Source organism: Jaculus jaculus, chromosome 23, assembly GCF_020740685.1.
Source record: "Jaculus jaculus isolate mJacJac1 chromosome 23, mJacJac1.mat.Y.cur, whole genome shotgun sequence".
NCBI classification, from domain to species: domain Eukaryota; kingdom Metazoa; phylum Chordata; class Mammalia; order Rodentia; family Dipodidae; genus Jaculus; species Jaculus jaculus.
Window position 1 is genome coordinate 2,364,766 of NC_059124.1, and position 17,990 is coordinate 2,382,755.

General features: G+C 45.1%; 1 protein-coding gene across 1 annotated transcript in view; it reads left to right on the forward strand.

Moving 5' to 3' along the window:
- Lrp6 (LDL receptor related protein 6) overlaps window positions 1-17,990 on the forward strand; it is a 149,827-nt gene that overhangs the window by 100,789 nt on the left and 31,048 nt on the right. The window contains exons 10-13 of the mRNA XM_004672329.2: window positions 856-1,082; window positions 5,493-5,677; window positions 6,210-6,536; window positions 16,306-16,508. Coding sequence (XP_004672386.1) covers window positions 856-1,082; window positions 5,493-5,677; window positions 6,210-6,536; window positions 16,306-16,508 — 942 coding nt within the window. The remainder of the gene's footprint in view (window positions 1-855; window positions 1,083-5,492; window positions 5,678-6,209; window positions 6,537-16,305; window positions 16,509-17,990) is intronic.

Consider the following 17,990-nt stretch of genomic DNA (forward strand, 5'->3'; position numbering starts at 1 on the left):
AAGTAGAGAGTACCAGTTAGGAATTTTGGTTTCCTTTATTGTCTTTCTCCTAGAATAGATACTGAGAAACTACGAAATCTAGAGAAAGGTCTCCTCCTGCCATGGTCTTATTTCAGATAACTTGTGTAAACTTCTAATTTGCAAACAGCATGAAATGTTGGAGCCAGACAGTTGGATTTTGATGGTGTTCAGTAAAATCTACTAATTGAGTGGGGATAGGGAAGAAGTAAAATTTGGCTTTTACTGGAGGAGCCATCAAAATTCCTTATGGTAAATGAGAGAGAGCCTTAAAAAAGATCTCATTTTTTTACGGTTCTTACATTAAATGATAAAATGAGTGCATTCAGTGTATTTGGGACAGATCTTGACAAGAAATAACATATGCTACTAGCTTATATTAGGGCTGTCTAGAAGTTGATTAGGATTCAAAGATACAGTCGAGATAATAGAAAATGGTTGTGTTTCAGAAGCCAAGAGGCAGTTGAGCTCTCAGCTGACGTGGTGACCTGGCGGGCTCAGATGCCTGTGGAAAGCCGGCGCCAGTCACAGTATGCAGCATTCTAGCCTCACCTTGCTCACGGAGCGCTTGTTCCTTTTACAGCAAAACTCATTCCACCGCCTGAGTAACATTTTAAGGTTTTCCATATTTTCTCCTCAAAGCGGCAGTCATACAGTTGCATGTGTTAGAGTATCAAGGTTTTTCTGCATGTGTAAACCATGGAAATTTTATGAGGAAAGGCTGCGCCTCTTCACACTTCTACATCTTTCCTCCTCCAACAAACCAAACTTCTCTAGGTATGTGGAGAGTAATTCATTCCTAAGCCATGGGACTTAGTGGCATATTTACTTTTGCAGACCATCAGCAGAGCCTTTATGAATGGCAGTGCACTGGAACATGTGGTGGAATTTGGCTTAGATTATCCAGAAGGCATGGCAGTGGACTGGCTTGGGAAGAACTTGTACTGGGCAGACACAGGGACAAATCGAATTGAGGTGTCAAAATTGGATGGACAACACCGACAAGTTCTGGTGTGGAAAGACCTCGATAGCCCCCGGGCTCTTGCCTTGGACCCTGCTGAAGGGTAAACATTTTTATGTATGCCTCCTTTGTGACTGCTTTGCACGTTGTGGGGAACATGGTCTGCTGGTGGATTATTCTTGATGCCTTAAACAATGTGTATTAGTAACCACATAGTGAAAAACTAGAAATGCTTCACTTGAAAACTATTAATTGGGCTGGGGAGATGGCTTAGCATTTAAGACACTTGCCTGTAAGGACTAACGAGCCAGGTTTGGTTTCCCAGTACCCATGTAAAGCTAGATGCACTAAGTGGCGCATGTGTCTGGAATTCGTTTGCAGTGGTTGGAGGTCCTGGTGTGCGTATTCTGTCTCTGTCTCTCACTCCTTGCAAATAAATAAATACATAAAAAACATTAATTGATGGGCTCATGCCTATAAACCTAGTACCTGGGAAGCTGAGGCAGGAGGACTGCTGTGAGACAGGGGTCAGCCTTGGCTACAGTGAGTTCTAGGCCAGTCTGGGATATGGAATGAAACTGTCTCAAAAACCCAGTTTAATTTTGCAGACTATCAGCAGAGCATTTTTGAATGGTAGTGCACTGAAACATGGTGGAAGTAATCTTTTGTTGTTTTGTTTTTCCAGGTAGAGTCTCATTCTAGTCCAAGCTCACCTGGAACTCACTCTGTATTCCTAAGCTGTCCTCGAACTCAGAGATCCTCCTGCCTTTGCCTCTCCAGTGCTAGAATTACAGGTGTGCTTCACCACACTCAGCTTTTTATTAATTTTTTTTTTCTGGTTTTTTGAGGTAGGGTCTCACTCTAGCCCAGGCTGACCTGGAATTCACTATGTAGTCTCAGGGTGGCCTTGAACTCACGGCGATCCTCCTACCTCTGCCTCCCAAGTGCTGGGATTAAAGGTATGTGCCACCACCACGCCTGGCTTATTAATTTTTTAATTGGGTAAAATTTATAAATTGAGCTGATACAGTTAAGTATAGGGAAAAATAGTGTGTGTATATGTGTGTGTGTGTGTGTGTGTGTGTGTGTGTGTGTGTATGGGGTTTGTTACTATCATAGTTTTAAGCATATATTGGGAATTTTGCACTATTATCCTCCATACCCTCCCTCCCTCCCTCCTTCCCCCATCCATCCATCTAATCTACTCTCTCTCCCTCCCTGTCTTTCACCTGATCTTCCTATCACAGTTGAACCCAGAACCTTGCACAAAATATTTCCATTTTAAAATATCCATTAATTTTGCCTGGTGTCCCAGCACTTGGGAGGTAGAGGTAGGAGGATCTCTGTGAGTTTGAGGCCAGCCTAAGACTACAGAGTGAATTCTAGGTCAGCCTGGGCTAGAGCAAGACCTTACCTTGAAAAATAACAACAACAACAAAATCTGTTAATTTAAACTGGAGACTTAGCATAAACATTATTATAAACTTAGAAAAATTGTGACGTTATGCAACAGATTCAACATGTTTGTTTACATGATGTTTTTCAAGGCTAGGCAGTTAGCATTACAAGAGTCAACATGTTTCATATTAGGAGCTGAGACATCTGAAATTTGAAGAAATTCCACTTTTTTAAAAGTATTTTTATTTATTTATTTGACAGAATGAGAGAAAGTGAGGTGTGCCGGGGCCTCCAGCCACTGCAAATGAACGTCAGACACATGCGCCACCTGGTGCATCAGGCTCTTGTGGGTCCTAGGGAATTGAACCTAAGTTCTTTGGCTTTGCAGGCAGGTGCCTTAATTGCTAAGCCATCCTTCCCACCCAGAAATTACACTTTCAAAGAAGTCAGTGGTGTGGCTGGGCCTGGTGGTGCACACATTTAATCCCAGCACTCAGGAGGCAGAGATAGGAGGATTTCTGTGAGTTCAAGACCACCCTGAGATTACATAGTGAATTCTAGGTCAGCCTGGGCTAGAGCAAAACCCTACCTTGAAATCCCCCCCCCCCCGCAAAAGGAAGTCAATGGTGTGAATATATAAACACATTTACTTTATCTGTAATTAAAAATGTTTGCATAAAATTACCACATTAAGTCTACAATTAGCTCATTATCCATCTAGTTAGGAGGCCATATGAAAGCTAGCCTCTCTGTACTGACGCTGGGGTGTGATTATAGTGATCTTTGCTGTAAGCATTCTTTGCCAGTTAGATAAATTTAGTAGTTGCAACTTAGGGCTCTAGTATAGGTTGCTGCTGGCAAGTGTAAAATTCCTCTCGCAGCCACTTGTCCTTGGCTCTGATGGTGTGTGCATGCCTCTCACCAGACAGGAGCAGAGGCAAATAGAGCCCAGGACAAGTCTAGTTTCCCGAAAAGCATGTTCACGCATTGCCATGCTGTTGAGCGAATGCCTGCCCTCAGCTGCTTCATGAGAGCTGGTGTGTGGAGTACTTTTCAAGGGTCAGTATTCAGAGAATAGTTGACTTTCCTAGTTTGGCTAAGGATTAGGATTAGTTCTGTCTGTGCCTTGTAACTAGCTTGAAATATGAGGCAGATCTTACACCATTTCTGTTTGTACTAGCGCTAACAATAAAGTAAACAACCCAAAAAGGTAGTATGAGGGCTGGAGAGATGGCTCAGTGGTTAAGGCATGTTCCTGTAAAGCCTAAGGACCTGGGTTTGATTCCCTAGTACCCACATAAAGCCAGATGCACAAGGTTGTGCATGCACCTGAAGTTCATTTTTAGTAGTTAATAGCCCTGGCATGCCCACCTCTCTTTTTGTCCCCCCCCCATCTTTATCTATCTATCTATCTATCTATCTATCTATCTATCTATCTATCTATCTCTGTCTCCCTCCCTATTTTTCACTCAAAAATTTTTTTTCAAGGTATTATAGACAAGAGGATTTTAGGACTGGGCAGATGGCTCAGTGGTTAAGGGTGCTTGCTCACAAAGCCTGATGACCTGGGATTCAGTTCCCTAGTACCCTGTAAAGCCAGACGTGAAGTGGTGCATGTATGTGGACTTGGTTTGCAGCTATAAGATGCCTTGGTGTGTCCATACTCTCCCTCCCTCCCTTTCTCTGTCTCTCAAATAAATAAAAAAGATATTTTAAAACAGAATATTTTAAATGTTCACAAGGATCTTAGTAGTGTTCATCTCTCAGCTGACATGAGAGGTACATTGTAGTTATTCATATAATATGTTCCCTTGGGCTACTTGGCCACATAGGTTTTCAAGCTTTGCTTTTGATGTCAGCCTTTTAAAGAGCACTGTTTATCTTCACATGTGATGTACTCTTACAGCTTTTCTTTTTCTGAGATGTGTTGATTTATATAAGTTGGAAGGTAAATTCACCACTTGAAATTTTTAAAAAATATTTTTATTTATTTGCAAGCAGAGAGAAAGAGAAGAAGAGGGGAGGGAGAGGGAACGAATGGGCGTGCCAGGGCCTTTTAGCCACTGCACATGAGCTGCAGACACATGTCACGACCGTGTGTATCTGGTGAACTTGAACGTGGGTACTGAGAATCAAATCTGAGTTCTTAGGTTTAGGTTTCATAGGCAAGCACCTTAACCACTAAGCCATCTGTCTAGCCCCACTTGAAAATTTTAAATGCCTTATGTTCAGAAATATAAAGATAATTTAGTTAGCAGTGAACCAGATTCTTAGGCCAGATCTTTTATTTGTTTGTTTGTTTTGAGGCAGTCTCACTCTGTCCCTGGCTGACTTGAAACTCACAGCACTCCTCCTTGCTCAGCCTCTCAGAGTGCCGGGACTAAAAGCATCGGCTACCAACCATGCCCATGTCTTTAAATCTCTCTCTCTCTCTTTTTTTCCTTTGATTTTTCAAGGTAGGGTCTCACTGTAGCTCTGGCTGACCTGGAATTCACTATGTAGTCTCAGGGTGGCCTCAAACTCACAGGTGATCATGCTACCTCTGCCTCCCGAATACTGGGATTAAAGGTGTGTGCCACTACGCCCAGCTTCCGTGCTCATATCTTTTGTCCTTTTCTTGAATATTAGTTTTATAAGTTCCAGTATTGCAGTAAAGATTTTATTGATTTGTTTCCAATTCTGTCTGGATGGAACAAATTTATTGAAGAGACTGAGGAGAGATAGCTGACTCACATCCTTTTTGGAATATAAGAGAGAGTGTGTTTAGTGAGAAGTGACAAAATAGTTGGAAGAACTGTAGCCATGATTTTCTTTACCTATTTACTTGATTTCCCTTTTTTAAAAAATTATTTAATCAAGCTGGAGGATTGACTTAGTGGTTAAGGCACTTGCCTACAAAGCCCAAGGACGGACCCACATCAGCCAGATGTACAAGGGGCCACATGTGTCTGAAGTTCATTTGCAGTGGCTGGCATGCCCATTTTCTCTGTGTGTCTCTTTCTCTGTCAAATAAATAAACAAATAAAAACAAAGTTATTTAGTCACTGTGCATGAATATGACCCTTTCCTCAGAAAATAAATGTGAAATGTTAAATTTCCACTGTTCTGAATTCAGATTTATGTACTGGACTGAATGGGGTGGAAAACCAAAGATAGACAGAGCTGCTATGGATGGAAGTGAACGAACTACGTTAGTCCCAAATGTTGGGCGGGCAAACGGCCTAACTATTGATTATGCTAAGAGGAGGCTTTATTGGACAGACCTGGACACCAACTTAATAGAATCTTCAAATATGCTTGGTAAGCTGTACTAGTTTTTATTCGGCTAGTATATTTTTTTGTGAAAAGTAAGTGACTGCCACTCACCCTTGTTTAGACACTATTTGAGCTTCATGTGAATGTCTAGCTGTTTCTACAGGTCTGGAATTGTGTCATTTTTAGTAGCAGTGGTCCATTTACCTGGATTCATATTTTACTATGGGAAAATGTTACTAATATTGGATTTGTAATGACATTTGTAACTCCCCACATATTTGTGAAGTGATTTTTTTTGTACCAGTGAACTATTTAAATATTTTCATCTTTCTGTGGAAAGAAGAAAAGCCTTCATGTAGCAAAAGTAAAACCACGATCAAAACAGACCATCATAGGAGTTTAAACAAATGCAGTGATTTATAGCAGGAGTATGGGTTTAAGGCAAGAGGTCATACTGCAGATGAATTGATTTCAGGCTAGTTTGGTTTTTGAGTTGCTATTAAATGAAATTGTTTGGGGGCCAGAAAGACATGTGTGCCTTCACTTTCTCCCGTGTCTACTTACTTTCCAAAAATAGGACTCAACCGTGAAGTTATAGCAGATGACTTGCCTCATCCTTTTGGCTTAACTCAGTACCAAGATTACATCTACTGGACAGACTGGAGCCGACGCAGCATTGAACGTGCCAACAAGACAAGCGGCCAAAACCGAACCATCATCCAGGGCCATTTGGACTATGTGATGGATATCCTTGTCTTTCACTCTTCTCGGCAGGCAGGGTGGAATGAGTGTGCTTCCAGTAATGGGCACTGCTCCCACCTCTGCTTAGCGGTGCCAGTTGGAGGCTTCGTGTGTGGGTGCCCTGCCCACTACTCCCTGAATGCCGACAACAGGACTTGTAGTGGTAAGCTGCATGTCCCCCCAGAGGAAGTTAGAAGTAGAAGAAAAAGCAGCATTTGAAAGTGCTTCAGTTTAAACAAAACAGAAACAGAAACAAAAAAGCCAGGCATGGTGCTCCACACCTTTAGCTCCAGCACCCTCAAGGTTGAGGTAGGTGGATTGTAGTAAGTGAAGCCAGTCTGTGGGTGTATACAGAGTTCCAGGTCAGCCTGAGCTAAAGAGAGACCCTACCTGGGTAATAAACAAACAAAATAAGAGAACTGCTTCAATTTAAGTTTTTTAGAGTAAATGTTATAGAAGTCCAGTGTTTATTTGTTTAGTTAAAAGAAAGGGGCTAGTAGGGGAAATGCAAGTTTTTGTCACTTGATAATATCCACTTGATGTTGTAGAAATGCTGTCTTTTTTCTTCAGGCACTAGGTATTGCAGAATGTGTGTAGTGTCAAAGGAACACATACATGTCATTCATAGTCCTTTTTTCTTCAGTATAAGGGAAGGGATGAGCAGTACAAATAGTCCAACAAGGAATCTGGAAACATAATTTAGTCCTTTGAAAACATAAAATGGGCCAAACAAATTTTAATTATATCTGACACAGAAAATACACATAGAAAAATAGAACTCAGCATGAAACAATAGTTGTTAGCTAGGGAGCAAGAGCTCACGAGCTCTCACACTGGATGGTTGTTGCTTAATTCCCTATCTCCTCACCGAGTCATGAAGCCAGATTGGGGGGTGGGAGCAGACACCACTACAGTATCTTCCGTGTTAAATGTTGGTGAGTAACTCACCTTGAACACGCGCACAGAGTGCTAACCAGGTGTGTCACAGAGTATTCTTGGCTAAGGAAAACCGGTTGTGTGGTTGTGCTTGAAGGCCCGTGGCACAGGGGATAGACAGAACAAATTGGAAGATTTGATGAAGAAATAGGTAGAGATCAGATCAGAAAGTAGCTATATGTCAGTTTGGAAGAAACTAGCAAACTTGGTGTAGGGTTTTGCCTGTAATTAGTGAAATTGCACTGCGTGCCTGAAGGGATGTGTCTGAAAGCAAGTCTTTCCTGATGCAGACTTCCATTGTGGAGGAGAACCAACAGCACATAGTTTGGTGTTATACTTTGTACATTGCCACACATTAGCTTTTTTGCTTTATTATGCAAGCATCAAAAGTTTTAAGGCCTTAACTTTCCTATGTTTAAAATGATAATATATCAACTGTAGGGTTATTATAAACATCAAATAAGGTATGGAATATGATTGCTGGGAAGAAGGTTGGAGGGAAGTCTGAAGCAGTGTGGTTCTGTGAGAGACTTGGACTTGACTGGTACGGTGATGCCGGCCCGAGGCTGGGCTGGGGTGGGCTGTGCAGCAGCAGTGACTAGAGCTCAGAGTGGGCTCTGTGGAGAAGAGAGGAGGCACAGCAAGGGCGCGCTCTGCACTGAGCCACAGCAGATGGATCAGGAGAGCTAGAGGTAAGGTTGAAGGTGTACATTTTAGAAGACAGGAAGCATTTGAAATTAGTGAGCTTGCCTACAGAGAAAGTGGAGTGCAGGACCCAGCAGACTTCTTCTAGGAAGGACTGAATTTCAGTCAGCCTGGGCTAGAGTGAAATCCTACCTCGAAAAACCAAGACAAACAAACAAACAAAAAGAATGAGAAAAAAGAAGGGCCTTTGAGTACATGGAATGGAGAAAGTGGAGTGAAGTGCTTTAGGTTTACACGTGTGCAGGTTTTGTCACATCCACTCTGCCCATGTAGCATGAAAGCAGTCATAGGTAGTATGTTTTGCTAAAGGGGTCTGCCTGAATTCCAAGGAAACTTATTCTAGAAAAGGCAGCCACTGAGGTTTACTTTATAGGCTGTAATTTTCCCAATTCCTGAAAGAAAAGAAGGGATCTGGGTAGCCTGTGGAAGTCTAATTGAGGAATGATAGGGATCTGGTCACTTGTGGAAATGTAATTTAGAAGAGATCTGGTAGCTTGTGGAAGTTTAATTTAAGGGGGATCCGATAGCCTGTGAAATCTGATCTAAGAGGGATCTGGTAGCCCATGGAAGTCTGATTTAGGAGGGATCTGGTAGCCTGTGGAAGTCTGATTTAGGAGGAAGGTTTGCAGAGAATACTGAGAATTGCCATAACCAAAGAAGTGAGAAATGCAGAGGAGAGTAAAGGTGCCAAAGAGAAAGGGTAGTTTGTAAAAGGAACTGTTGACATGTGCTTAGTTTGCATCCATTTTGGGTAAGGTGGTTATGAGTTAACTCTGAAGGGTATGATTTCAGGGAAATAATGATAAAAGGTGTACTAGTACAAGTTTTTAAAAAATGAATGAAAGCTGGACATGGTGGTACGTGCCTTTAATCCTAGCACTTGGTAGGCTGAGGTAGAAGGATCACCACGAGTTCAAGGCCACCCTGATTCCAGTCAGTATGGGCTAGAGTGAGATCCTACCTCAAAAGACAAACAAAAAGAATGAGAAAAAGGAAGGGCCTTGGAGTGTATGGGATGGAGAAAGTGAGGTGAAAACTGATGGGGAATGTAAACAAAAAGAACATGGCAAGAACTTTTTAAAAAATGCATTTACTTGTGTGTATGTGTGCAGGAGTGTGTGGGCACACCCGCGTCTCTTGCCACTGCACATGAATACGCATCTGGTTCATGTTTGTGGCTGGGAAGTGGAAGGCAGGCCAGCAGGCTCTGCAGGCAAGCCCCTTTACTGTGACATGACATGGTGAGAACTTGTGAGGTCATTAGTCTCGTAACTGCCTGTGCCTTGCTGCGTGGTGAATGAAGGCCGGGGAAGTCATTGCTGAACGTCCCTAGTGTCTGCCAGTCGGCTCTTCCTGGGATGATCAGCAGTTCTTCAGGAGGCTCCTGCCTGCTCTTTCTCTGATGAATACTGTCACATTTGTGTAGCGATATGTTGGGTTCTACACATTATGAGACGTTTAATGCAAAAAGTTTGTATTCAGACGTTTTCCAATACTGTGCAATTTGCTGCTGATCTGTTTTAAAAGCTTGGGCCAGTCCTCTCCATTTCATACAGAGTAGGAAGCCTGGCTCGCACATTATCGTCAGTATTCCTCATGTCTTCTGCTCGCAGCGTTCTCCCTGCGGACATCTGCACGAGCATCTTTCGTGCCCGAGTCTTCGCGGAACAGTGACCTGCTCTGCATCGTTTGCCTCCGCAGGTTCTCCCACCGTCGGCGTTGCCGGGCCCCTCGTCCGTGCTGCTTCCTTCCCACGGGAGACTTGGCACGTGCTTGCATAGTGATGCTCTACTGTTCTTCACTATAAGTTCCTCTGTTAGGTTTATTGCTTGCAGCCTATTGAAAACTCAGTTTTGTGGGCTGGAGAGATGGCTTAACGGTTAAGGCATTTGCCTGCAAAGCCTAAGGACCCATGTTTGATTCCTCAGTACCCACGTAAGCCATAAGCACAAGGTGGCACACACGTCTGGAGTTTGTTTGCAGTGGCTAGAGGCCCAGGCGCGTCCATTCTCTCTCTCTCCCTCTCTCTCAAATAAATAAAACTTAAAAAAACAATAAAGCAATTTCGTGAGCAGGGGAGATGGCTCAGTGGGTAAATTGCTGCAAGCATGAGCCTGAGAGGAAACTTCCTGAGTTCGGTTCCTGAGGACCCACACACACAGCTGGCATGTTGTAACTAGTTCTGTGAGGAGCAGAGATCAAAGAATTTATAGGCCCTTGGGTATGGTGGCGCACACCCTTAATCCCAGCACTTGGGATGCAAAGGTAGGAGGATTGCTGCGAGTTCAAGGCCAGTCTGAGACTACATAGTGAATTCTAGGTCAGGGCTGGAGGGAAGGTTTAGTGGATAGGTGCTTGCTTGCAAAGCCACTGGGCCCAGGTTCAATTCCGTAAGCCAGACGCACAAGGAGGCCCATGTGTCTGGAGGTTGTCTGCAGTGGCTGAATGCCCTGGTGCATTCATTCTCTATCTCTCTCTGTCTGCACCCTCCCCCCGAACAAAGTAAAAATGAAAAACAGAATTCCAGGTAAGCCTGAGCCAGAGCAAGACACTAATCAAAAAAAAAAAAAAAGCAACTCTTGAATAACAGTAGTTCCACTAAAATTATACAAAGTCCATTCATTACTTGAGTGGGGATGGGATGGATGTTCTGCTGCAGCGAACACCTAGGCATTATTTTAACCAGTAGAAAATACCAGTGGTGGTTGGAAGAGACCTAAATCCCTGCCCTCACTGAGGTCGCATTCCCTTGGAACAGAGAATGAGCTAGACAAGCAGTATGCTGGCTAGATAGTGATAAGTATGAGGCCGAAATAGCAAGAGCAAGAAAGCGCTGTAGACCAGGCGTGGTGGCGCATGGGGAAGAAAAGTGCTGCAGCCAAAGTCGCCGTGTTAAATAGGGTTGGGAGGGAAGTCCTTGCTGAAGGAGTGACACTGATGTCTGGAACTGAGGGAAGAGGGATGTCCACGTGTGACTTGGTGGACCACCTAATGATGTTAATGTTGCAGAACCGTGTAAAGAGAGAAGGGCCTCAAGTTGCGCAGCCCCATCTTTAAGACACACCATTGCAGTTGAGGAAATGCACTAAGTTAATCCCCGGTGAGCCGCCTGGCTCACGAAACAGGAGCTGCATTTCAGTGCCTTTGCTACCCTGTACAAATGGCAGTCATATCTGGTAGGCTTGACCATGCACATTATTTCTTTTTATATTCAAGAACAATGCATTCAGGCTGGGCGTGGTGTCGCATGCCTTTAATCCCAGCAGAGGTAGGAGGATCACCGTGAGTTCAGGACTACCCTGAGATTACATAGTGAATTCCAGGTCAGCATGGGCTAGGCCTAAGAAGACCCCCCCCCATAAAAACCATTCTTTTAAACTATATGTGGAAAGTCCATTACCTAACACCTCCAGCTCTTTTTTTTTTCTTTTATTTATTTATTTGAGCAAGGGATGGGGGCAGGGGAGAGAGTAAGAGAGAATGGGTATGCCAGGGCCTACAGCCACTGCAAACGGACTCCAGGTGCACGCACTACCTTGTGCATCTGGCTTATGTGGGTCCTGGGAAATCAGATTGAGGTCCTTTGGCTTTGCAAGGCAAGCGTCTTAACCACTAAGCCATCTCTCCATCCTGTGGCTTTTGTTTGTTGTTATCTCTGTAAGATTTGATACAAATTTAGGGTATTTGTTTTGTTGAGAGAGCATCTTAGGTAGCCCAGGTTGGCCTCAGAGTCACTATGTAGCTGAGGCTGGCCTTGAATTCCTGATCCTCCTGCCTCACTCTCCAAAGTACCTGGATTGCAGGCATTTACAACTGCACCCAGAAAGATTTATTTTTTCCTTTTCACCCCAGCATCTTCCTACAGGAGCTGTTGGAGTGGAGGGCTGGAGAAATGGCCTAAGGTCCTTGCCTGCAAAGCCAAATGACCGAGGTTCAATTCCCTAGGACCTATGTAAGCCAGATGCACAAGGTGGCACATGCAACAGGAACTCTATTTGCAGTGGCTGGAGCTGGTGTGCCATTCTCTGTCTCTCTCTCTCTCTCTCTCTCTTCTTTTGTGTGTGTGCACACTCACTGTGCGTGTACATGAGAGTAGGTGGGGGACGGCCTTCGTGTGAAGAGACTTAGGCAGTGTGTGCACACTCACTGTGCGTGTACATGAGAGTAGGCGGGGACGGCCTTCGTGTGAAGAGACTTAGGCAGTGTGTGCACACTCACTGTGCGTGTACACGAGAGGAGGCGGGGGACGGCCTTCGTGTGAAGAGACTTAGGCAGTGTGTGCACACTCACTGTGCGTGTACATGAGAGGAGGCGGGGGACGGCCTTTGTGTGAAGAGACTTAGGCAGTGTGTGCACACTCACTGTGCGTGTACATGAGAGGGGGCGGGGACGGCCTTCGTGTGAAGAGACTTAGGCAGTGTGTGCACACTCACTGTGCGTGTACATGAGAGTAGGCGGGGACGGCCTTCGTGTGAAGAGACTTAGGCAGTGTGTGCACACTCACTGTGCGTGTACACGAGAGTAGGTGGGGGACGGCCTTCGTGTGAAGAGACTTGGGCTCTGTGTGCACACTCACTGTGCGTGTACATGAGAGTAGGCGGGGACGGCCTTCGTGTGAAGAGACTTAGGCAGTGTGTGCACACTCACTGTGCGTGTACATGAGAGGAGGTGGGGAATGGCCTTCGTGTGAAGAGACTTGGGCTTGTGAGTGCACACTCACTGTGCGTGTACATGAGAGGAGGTGGGGAATGGCCTTCGTGTGAAGAGACTTGGGCTTGTGAGTGCACACTCACTGTGCGTGTACTTGAGAGGAGGCAGGGGACGGCCTTCGTGTGAAGAGACTTAGGCAGTGTGTGCACACTCACTGTGCGTGTACACGAGAGTAGGTGGGGGACGGCCTTCGTGTGAAGAGACTTAGGCAGTGTGTGCACACTCACTGTGCGTGTACACGAGAGGAGGCAGGGGACGGCCTTCGTGTGAAGAGACTTGGGCTTGTGAGTGCATACTCACTGTGCGTGTACATGAGAGGGGGCGGGGAATGGCCTTCGTGTGAAGAGACTTGGGCTTGTGAGTGCACACTCGCTGTGCGTGTACATGAGAGGGGGCGGGGACGGCCTTCGTGTGAAGAGACTTGGGCTTGTGAGTGCACACTCACTGTGCGTGTACATGAGAGGGGGCGGGGACGGCCTTCGTGTGAAGAGACTTGGGCTTGTGAGTGCACACTCGCTGTGCGTGTACTTGACAGGGGGCGGGGAACGGCCTTCGTGTGAAGAGACTTAGACAGTGTGTGCACACTCACTGTGCGTGTACATGAGAGGGGGCGGGGACGGCCTTCGTGTGAAGAGACTTGGGCTCTGTGTGCACACTCACTGTGCGTGTACATGAGAGGGGGCGGGGACGGCCTTCGTGTGAAGAGACTTAGACAGTGTGTGCACACTCACTGCGTGTACATGAGAGGAGGCGGGGGACGGCCTTCGTGTGAAGAGACTTGGGCTTGTGAGTGCACACTCACTGTGCGTGTACATGAGAGGGGGCGGGGACGGCCTTCGTGTGAAGAGACTTAGGCAGTGTGTGCACACTCACTGTGCGTGTACATGAGAGGGGCGGGGACGGCCTTCGTGTGAAGAGACTTGGGCTTGTGAGTGCACACTCGCTGTGCGTGTACATGAGAGGGGGCGGGGACGGCCTTCGTGTGAAGAGACTTGGGCTTGTGAGTGCACACTCACTGTGCGTGTACATGAGAGGGGGCGGGGACGGCCTTCGTGTGAAGAGACTTGGGCTTGTGAGTGCACACTCGCTGTGCGTGTACTTGAGAGGGGGCGGGGAATGGCCCTCGCGTCACTCTTCAGGTGCCGCCTTCCTGGTTTTAAGACATTGTCTCGTATTGACCTGGGACTTGTCTAATTTGGGTAGACTCGCTGGCCAGGAGGCCCCAGGGATCTGCCTGTCTCGGCCTTGCTGCCCTGGGGTTAAAAGCATGTATTGCCATGTCTACCTTTCCCCCCCTCCACCTGGGCTATCTCCCCAGCCTCAAGTTTAGACTTTATATAGCACACATTCCATATCACTTTAAGCACTGACTGTAATAAAGTCCAAACATAACATTGGGCCATTTGTAATTGTTAATGCCTTTGAGTTACTTCTTTTTGGAAGACACATTCTTTCGAGACAACTTGGCCTTACTCACTTTAGATAACAGCCCTACTTCAGCCTCCTGAGTGCGGCGATTGCAGGTGTGAGCCAGCACACCTGGCCTTTTTCAACTGTGTCTCCTAGATCTGCATCTGACTCTGGAAGCTCACTGAAGGGTGAAACTAGACCAGGAAACCTCTACCCAGCAAAATATACTAGGAGCCAACCAAATGTTTGATTAACTGTTTCCCAAATAGGAGACGCTGAGAGCTAAACTCTGAGGTCTGGAGTCTCACTAGGAGACTCAGTGCATACACTGCCTATTCTATTGGAAACTTGTTTTTAAACTAAGAAAGTGGTTTAAAAAAAATAGTTCTGTTCAAAAAACAGCAGAATTTTAAGCATGAAACGTACTAAAATTGTTAAAAGTTTTTAAATCAATATGGGATGGACTCCAGATACTGGAGATTTCTAGTAGATCAATGGGTAGCTTCTGACTCTTGTAAGCTGGGTGTGGGGTTTTAGCTAATGAAGAAGTTAAACATAAATTCAGGATTGTGAATATCGGGTTTCTTTGTGAGTGCCAGTGAGTCCCCTCGGGATGGACGCCAGTATGCTTTCCGTGTGGATGTGAAGTCAGCCTAGAGCCACAAACAGTGGAGCTGTGAAGAATGGGGATTAGTTAGGCAAAGAGGCCTGGCCCGGCTCTCCATTTATAGCCTTGAAAAGAACACGGTTGATTGGATGTAGGTGACAGCTAAGTACCAAGAGAAATGGAGTACATTCTGGAATGTATGTATATACTGTAGACCCCCTTACTTGTGGTATAACTTTCTGTGGTTTTGATTACCTGCCGTCAACCTCCATCTGGAAATAATAAATGGAAAATTCCAGAAATAGTCCATAAGTTTTAAATTGAATGTAGTTCTGGGTAGCATAATGAAATCTCTCTCAGTCCTGCCCAGGACGAGAATCCTTGCTTTGTCCAGCATAATGGTGCTGCTGCGTCTGCTGCCCGCCTGTTAATCGCTCAGCAGCCATCTCCGTCAGCTGTCGCAGTGTCCTGGTGCTTGTGCTCGGGGACATGAACGAGCGATTCTTAATAGTACCCCCAAAGCACGAGAGTGCTGAGGCTGGTGACAGTAAGCTGTTGTCATTCTGTTTTTGGATTGTTAGTCTCCTTCTGGGTAGTTTACGTTCCTGCTTTGTAACCTAAAAGCACAATACTCGTTCGTGAAAATGTGAATGCTTTTGTGTTTGTTTTCATGAGATGGGGTTTTATAGTGTAACTTTGGCTGGCTAGGAACTCATGGTGTAACCCAGACTGGCCTTGAATTTGTGGCAGTTCTTCTGCCTCATGGTCTAGGGTTCTGAGATTAGGGGCATGAACCAGAATACCTGGCCCAAGTCCTTGTTCTTGGGATTGTAGAGGATGAATGTAAAGAATCTCTTCCTCCCCTCTCTCTCCTCTTCCTCCCCTCTTGGCAGTGCTGGAACTTGAGCCCAGGGCCTTGTACACACTAGATAAGCCTGTCACTGAGCTACATCCCAACCAGTCATCCGACCTTTGAGACTCTGGTTAGTACCGAATCCTGTATTTGCTATGTTTTTCCCCTATATATACATACTTGAGTTAAAATCTAGTTTGTAGATTAGCCCAGGGGAAGATTAATAAAAGCTAATAATACCACATATACTTGAAATGAAAATAATCTGTGACTTTTTTTTTCAAGGTAGGGTGTCACTCTAGCTCAGGCTGACCTGGAATTCACTCTGCAGTCTCAGGGTGGCCTTGAACTCATGGCAATCCTCCTACCTCTGCCTCCCAGGTGCTGGGATTAAAGGCATGAGCCACCACGCCTGGCTGTCTGTGACTTTTTATATCATTATCACATGCTTTACTGACTGAAGTCTTCTGCGATGCAGTTCTGTGAGATGGAAAGCAGTGGGCTAGGTGTATGTGTGGCTGGGTGTGCTTGTAACTGGCTTGAAAACTAGAGTGCTGGTTAGTTTCACTCTGAAGAAAACTTTGGGGCACGCCAAAGCCTTTCCTCCTTGGCTTCACTCCACCTGGAGATACATCAGGCAGGCCGATCAAGTCTTCAGGTGAACCAGAACCTAGAGTAACTGTTTCAGATGGATTCTTTTCTTTCTTTAAGCTCCTACCACTTTCCTGCTCTTCAGTCAAAAGAGTGCCATTAACCGCATGGTGATTGATGAACAACAGAGTCCTGACATCACCCTTCCTATCCAGAGCCTCCGGAATGTTCGGGCAATTGATTATGACCCACTGGACAAGCAACTCTATTGGATCGACTCACGACAGAACATGATCCGAAAGGCACAGGAAGATGGTAGCCAGGTATTTCAGGGCTTAATTCACAACTCACTTGTTCCCACAATAGACTGGGTTGACAAACCATACTTTAAGGATTATAGATGCATGTATGTGAACAAACCAGAAATCTGGGCTGGTAGCTTTCTTTCACTTCTCAGAGTAACTTTGTCCTCTGAGTAAGTAGTTACTTAATAATGGCATTGGGATGGAAATTTTATTAGAATAGTGTGCTAATACTAGATGATGGCTTCGTTACTGCTGGTCACATTCCTTCATTCATCTTTGTTGTGAATGGTTTTGGTTGTATGGAGTGTTGGAAGTTCTGAAATCCAGTAGGCTTAAGTTCTGATTCCAGATCTAGCACTTGGGTTCTTGGGACTTTTTTAGCTGAAAGGAAATGACAGGTAGACTTTACCTGTTACATGGTACAGATTTTATAAATAGTAATGCTGATTACATATTGCTTAAAAGATTCATAGAATAGGAAGCAGCACAGTTTCAGTAAAATAGAAAATATTGAGGATGTGTTATTGACTCAGTAACTTTTGATAATTATCATCTGGTGGCTGACGTGGGAATAGGGATGGATACTGTTGGTCTTTTTGCCACATTCAAGACGCCTGGGTTCCCATACTGCCATTCATATATACCCACTTTCTTTCTGCGGCCAGTAGGTGTGCAGACCAGGATTACAGTAACTAATTGTCATCTTTCTAATAGCAAAGGTGCTACATTAGATTTTGAATGTATCAAAGTTAGGATGATTAGATTAGCCGTTTTTGAGTTTCTTACCTCATAATAAAGAGAAGGGGGCTAGTATGTTTAGGGCTGCTAAGGGATCACGTGGGGGGTTGGTCATACTGTGTACTCCATTTGCATATACAGGCTTAGACTCACAGCCATAGAAGTTACATAGCCAAAGATACATTAACTCAGAATCCTAGTAAATGAAATAAGATTTATTTATTCAGCAGAACAACTTGACAAGTCCACTCTTGCTTGGCTTTGTTTAAAAAGAGAGGTAAAAGTTTTTTTGTGTGGCTGGGCGTGGTGGAGCACACCTTTAATCCCAGCAGAGGTAGGATCGCCATGAGTTCGAGGCCACCCTGAGACTACATAGTGAATTCCAGGTTGGCCTGGGCTACAGTGAGACCCTACCTCAAAAAAAAAAAAAAAAAAAATATGTGTGTGTGTGTGAGAGAGAGAGAGAGAGAGGGATGGATGGAGGGAGGGTCAGGTACAGTAACATAGGCCTGCAGTTGTGGCACTCAGAAGGTTGAGGAAGGAACGGCGCGTCTCAGGATGAATCCACTGTTTCAAACAAGCCGCTTTGGTGTTTTGTGTGCATTTGAGATAATGAGGTTATTGATAGGGTTGGTTTGTAGCCCTGACTAGTTATTTTCTCTAGACCGAGGTTCCTCACATGTGGCACTGTTGGCATTGTGGCCTTCCCTGTATGTTGTAGTGTGCTTAGCAGCACCTCTGGCCTCTACCCACTGTGTGCCA